General features: G+C 27.1%; 1 protein-coding gene across 7 annotated transcripts in view; it reads right to left on the reverse strand.

Annotated features, from left to right (window-relative positions):
• The window catches only part of LOC106689374 (nuclear receptor coactivator 5), a 47,196-nt gene that overhangs the window by 25,265 nt on the left and 15,931 nt on the right, over positions 1 to 6,000 (reverse strand). For all 7 annotated transcript variants that reach the window (XR_010844883.1, XR_010844882.1, XR_010844884.1 and 4 more), the window contains one exon: positions 5,142 to 5,291. Coding sequence is in view for 4 of the 7 variants with exons in the window: in XM_067052566.1 (XP_066908667.1) it covers positions 5,142 to 5,291 (150 nt within the window). In the remaining 3 variants the exon portion in view is untranslated. The remainder of the gene's footprint in view (positions 1 to 5,141; positions 5,292 to 6,000) is intronic.

Genomic DNA, 6,000 nt, shown 5'->3' on the forward strand with positions numbered 1-6,000 from the left:
GCTAAATGTGAGTCCCTGGGGGACTTCAATCAGTGTATTAATATTAATAAAGTTAATATATAATAAAGTTGATTGCTTGTATACAGGCTCTGGAAACCCGAACAAGGCTTTTGAGTATTTCATTCATTGCGCTAATTTAAATATATCAATAACAAATTAGGTGTAATCATTTCTAAATAAAAATTGCCACTAGAAGAATAACATTAACTTTTAAATTATTTTTTAGTTAAGCATTTCAAAGTACTCAACAATAATTAGGCTATTAGAACACACAAATAAACAAGAAATGAATGAATGATAATCGAATTTGTGATGAATGATAATGGCATTGCAATGAAATTTTAACACCATAAAAAAAAAAAATATATATATAAATCGTATAAGGTTGTTTTTAAAATGATTATATATATTAAGGGTATATTAAAATTTACAACAAATGTTTTTAGATGTTGGCTGCACTAGTAAACGAAATATAGATTCAAGTACTTTATAATATAACCTTATTTTTTATTAGGTCTTCAATAATGAGGGAAGGTACTTGACAGCAAACAAACAACAGGTATAGTACATGTAAGATGAGTTTGCCTAAGAGTAAAAGAGAGGGAAGGGCAAACGTTCTCCCACTGTCCCCCCATACTTCCATCTTCTCTCCACTCAGTCGACTAGATTTCTTTTCCTGGACGTTGTAAAATGTTAGTTGAAAAAAAAAAAAAAAAAAAAAAAAAAAAAAAAAAAAAAAGCGAAGGAAAATTGTAATAATAGAAACTAAGGAGAACAATGTTTGTTAATAAAGATGTTTTGTTGTAGACTTTGTTCCCAGTAGGAGGAGTTAATTATAGTGAGGAAGAGAGGAGAAACTAGAGAGGCGGTTGCTTGAGTTTCCTTCCCTGAAGGTAATCTCATTTTAGACGTACTATAAAAGTTTAAATGTAAGTTGATGTGGACAAGAAAAAAATAAAACAAAATTATATAATATTACCGACAAGAACTAATAACACTCCCACACTTGAACACATACACACACATATAAAATCTCTAAAATTCAGTTGAACAATTAGTTATAAGGAGAAGAAAATAAATTGATAAGCAAATGCCAGGGATGAGGTATCAGTTTCAGAATTTCATGGAGTGGGGACGAATTGTGCTCTCAGTTTTTACTTTTATATTATAACTTTAAAAACAGTAATTTAAAATAAGTAGATTAAAAACTTAGATGGTAGATTAAGATAGAACGATTCAGTTTATTAAGTATTAACCCTTAACTGGTCAAACACGAACAAATACTTAAGATCAGCCACGAACTTGGGTCGAACCTCAGGTTTTTATGTAGATCAGATTGACAGATTTCTAGCCTTTACTGCTCACTACCATAAAAGCTATGCCTCAAATTAACTTTTTAAAATCCGCTATAAACTAATAATGAAAATTATTATATTAAATATTAGCCTGCCTGTCAGAAGGAATGTAAATGACTCAACCGATTTTTATTTTCTTGGCTAATATACAAGTTTCTCAATATATTAATATCTGATAGAAAGCTATATTTTTGCACGGATCAGCTAGCTACATTAATTAAAAGAATTAATAACTCACTCAGGAGATGATTGAGGGTGTTTTTGAAAAATAAATCACACTGATGAGCAAAATGTATTTTTAATGAGTGTTATGGCAATGTTTTGGCCTTCATCAGGAAAACCAGTCTTTAAAGAGTTCTAAACCTTATTTTCTCCGATGAGATAAATAAAAACAAAAAAAAAGAATGAAAAACGATCCATTAATTTTGCTAAGTAACAAGATCATACTGTCATTGAATAAAATAAAGAATATAACAAAATAAATCCATATAATAACCATTAATAGTAAATATTATATTATATTATTAAATGTTAAGGGATATATTTCTCCTTTGTAGAGTTTTCAACGTTCATGCTTATATTGTGGAGAAAGAATTGTTCCACTTTTAACAGGTTTTTAGTTTTGCACAAGATTAAAAATAATCACTTTTGAGTCAAGTTAAAAAACGCATAATTTTCACTTCAGATTTTTCCATTATATTTTTTTTGTGACTCAGCATAAGATTTTCAATAAATCAAAATAAAATAATTAAAAAGTAGTACTATAAATACGTGAAGATGGACTAAAGATTAAAAATACTGTAAGCATGAAAAGATGGGTAAAGGTTGTTTATTGAAAGCATTCAACAGTCATATTTGCAGATAATTTACTTTCCCTACTCATCCAACTAAGAAATCTATAAATATATTATCCTATATTGAACATATTCTTCATAAATTGAAGTAGTTTGGTACTGAAAAAGTAAAAGCACACAATATCTTTAAACATAAATGGATTTAATTGTTTTTATCAAAAATATTTTAAGCTGGGCTCAAAGAACTAATGGGTCTAGTAACAAATAATAGAGTATGATAAATTCTAAATATTTCTTGTTACTAGATAATAAAAAAATTCTGCATAATTTAAGTTCAAATATATTAAGAAAATAAATTCGTAAGGTAAGGAGCAATTAAAAGAAAATCATTCCTATGAATTAAAACTTTTTACTTCTTTTGAAGTGAAAAACACAATTCTACATATTTTTATATAATTTCAAACTTTCAAAAGTGAACAAATGATATTTTCATATTCAACATTTTGAAAATAAAGCAGGTAAGGCAAGGTATATGCCGTGGCAAAGTTTCAAATTTTTAACCTTCAAAAGACATTATGGACAATCTTTGATGTTAAGGAATCTGGGACTTTGCCACAACATGTACCTCACCTGCTTTGTTTTCAAAATAAAAAAATCTCAAATTATATATTTTGATATCATAGTGACAATATGAGCTGGGTAAATACAATAGTCTAATAAACTCAATATAAAAAAGGATGCTAATAAATGCGATATTTATGATCTCTAAATTTCTAAATTTATGACCTTGGCAGGAGGCATGGAGCATATTTCATAAAAAAAAAAAAAAAAAATGAAAATCCTAAAATGTTTGCTTATTTTTCATTCCAAGCTCAATATCTTGGAAACTAACAATTGCATGAAAAACATGCAATCTTTTTTTAAAGAAGAGTAAATTTTTTAAAATAAAAAAATTAACTGTTATATATTGCTTAGGAATGTTGAATAGTACCCGAGATGCAGTTTTTCCGAAAAAAAGCAATTTTTTTCTTCGAAAAATCATTATTTGATGACATTTTGGCAAATATCATGGCCATTGCTACTCCTGAAAATAAGGTTATTATTAACACTATTATTAAGTTTCATTTAGAGTACTTACAAACATCTTGGTCAAGTAGTTTTTGAAATATCAAACTTTTCTCAACATGACTCATTATTGACAAATACAAAAAGTACTATATCAAATTTTTGTAAAAATACATTTTTAATCATATGACATAATTATTAATATTCAATTATCAATAAATTTAGTGAATATGATTGATATTAAGTATTTTTAACACTCCACAGCAGCATAAACAATGTTTTTCCAAGTTTTTGACATTGTGCAACATTTTAGAAAATGACCCCTTTAGAGAAGGGTTGATATCTCCAGAATTACTAGACATATGAACATTTAAAAGTACTCAAAACAACGCTTGTTAAACGATCTTCACAGGAATATCTGTTTCCACAATATTTGCCAAATAAAAACCACAAAATGATTTTTTTTTTTTAATAAAAATTGTATCACAGGAACTATGGATTATTAAACATACAGAGCTCTTATAAGGGTTCAAATTTACTGGCATATAAAAGAAGGTATACATAATCTTTTTAGTTAGCTTCCAGGATATTGAGTAAGGAATGAAAATATTGGGGTTTTTCTTGAATAAAATATCACTTTGGTCATTAGTAGAGTTTGAAACTTTAGATTTTTAATTTAATGCTAATCCAAACCCAAACAACATACAAAACTCCCTTTTTTGTTTTATTTCTTGGACTAAACTATAACTTTATGATAGTAGAAGTGGATTATTTAATTGAAGTCCTATTGATATGATCGTTTTATATGCCCAAGCCTTAGTACGAAACATCACCTTCGAGATGTTCCTTAGTCATGTTTTTTTTTTTTTTTGGAAACTAGACATTCTCAATTTTCATTTGACGTCTAAAGCATAATTTTAGAACATAAATATATATTTTAAACTGCACTTTTAACACCAAAAAGTTTGACTTATCTGAAATTTTAAGAGGCAATAGGAGTCCTTGGAGATTGAAATAAAAAATGTAATTTGGTGATCCCTCATCATTCTAAAAAAATTTTTTTTAAGATCGATTCGACATTCCTAATCTCAGTTATTTTAAGTTTTAAACTCCTTCATCAAAGTTTTTTGAAATTAAATAGCTAATAAATACGTTTTGCCTAGTAAAAGTCTAATTTTGGACATGCTAAGGGGATGTGTTACATTGGACCAAGAATGCCCTGTATGTATTAATTATTTTCACCAACCAACTTTTTAACCGTAAGACAAACAATAAATAAATGAGTAGAAACCTCGATTTTTTATTTTGTTCGTTTTAATATTTCTTTTTTTTCCAAACCAAGATACATGATCAGTGATGGTTTTAGTCAAAAATTTTTATTTTATTTATATATGTATGTATATATATAAAATAAATTTTTGTTATATATCCATATATGTAACGAAAATTTAATAATTGATTTAATAACAGAAAGAAACTGTATTAATATTTTATAAGTTTCTTATTACATAAAAAGACAGATCAGTTTTATAAGCAATTAATAACTTTTTGAGGGTTCATTATTATCTTTCATTTTGTACGAATAAACATGCAAGCTGTTTATATCCTATGATTTTCGGATTTTGAACATTAAAATGGATTAGAATATTAATTAATTCAATATTTTATTTATAGTTTTCGCAACCAATATCCTTAAAATATGGCCATAGTTTCAAGCTTCAATCCATCTATGAAGTAATATAATAATATTGTGGCAACATCAAGGCTGTGATATATCAGCTTATTGAGTTTAATCAAACTACAATTCATGACTACTAATGTGATGAATTCAGTAGTGACCAAAACAAGTCTAATATTAATATTGTAGGGATCAAACCAACTCTAATAATATTAATACCATATTATGCATTAAAATATAAGGACTCACCATGAGGTGGGATGGCTGCTGGTTGAGGTTGTGGTTGTAATTGAGGTTCAATATTGGCAGCTCCGGAGCCGACATTGCTCTTATTCAGAATACTCAAGATTCGAGTTTGAAGTTCAGCCTGCTGAGCATTTGTTGTCTGGTTATCTACAGCTAAAATGGTGGGGAAAAAAAATAAATTAAACCATCACATTTCATTATCAATCAAATTCGCATTCTTAAATTTATAAAAATTACATTAATAGGATGTCTACTGAACTTATCTAATGAAATTCATACCATTTTGTTTGGCGACATTTTTTTAATCTTAACTAATATTTAATCAAGTATAGAATATGTGTATACCCCCAACAAGGTTATTTTCAATTTTGTAGTAATTTTTTTCCCACTAAATAAAATAATTTTCTTGAAATAATCATCTAGATAAATAACATTAAAACTAGAAAAATCTAATCCCATAATTTCAAATGGCTCTCTGCATTGGTTGATACCACCTCGAATTGTCTTGTAAACAACCAAAAATAAATTCCTGTCACTATCAAAAGCTCTGTTGGTTGAAACTAGAACTTAAAAATGATTGCAAAACGTTAATATTTGTTTTTAGCACCTCAAGAAACCACTTAATATGAATTTTCTAAAAAATAAATTCGCCTTTGATTTATTTTAAATAAAAAAAACTTTCAACATAACCCAAATAATCTAAATGAATTTCAGGAGTGGTTTAGGGATCTATAAACTACACCAAATAGCATAAAACAATTAATATAAATATATATATATATTAGGAAGTATAGTTTTAAATATATTAGAAAAACTATTTTTTTTTTTTTTTTTTTAAACCACTTTGAGAGTCATAATTTTT

Source organism: Halyomorpha halys, unplaced genomic scaffold (genome assembly GCF_000696795.3).
Source record: "Halyomorpha halys isolate HHAL.00 unplaced genomic scaffold, Hhal_1.1 Scaffold1347.1, whole genome shotgun sequence".
Classification (NCBI taxonomy): Eukaryota; Metazoa; Arthropoda; class Insecta; order Hemiptera; family Pentatomidae; genus Halyomorpha; species Halyomorpha halys.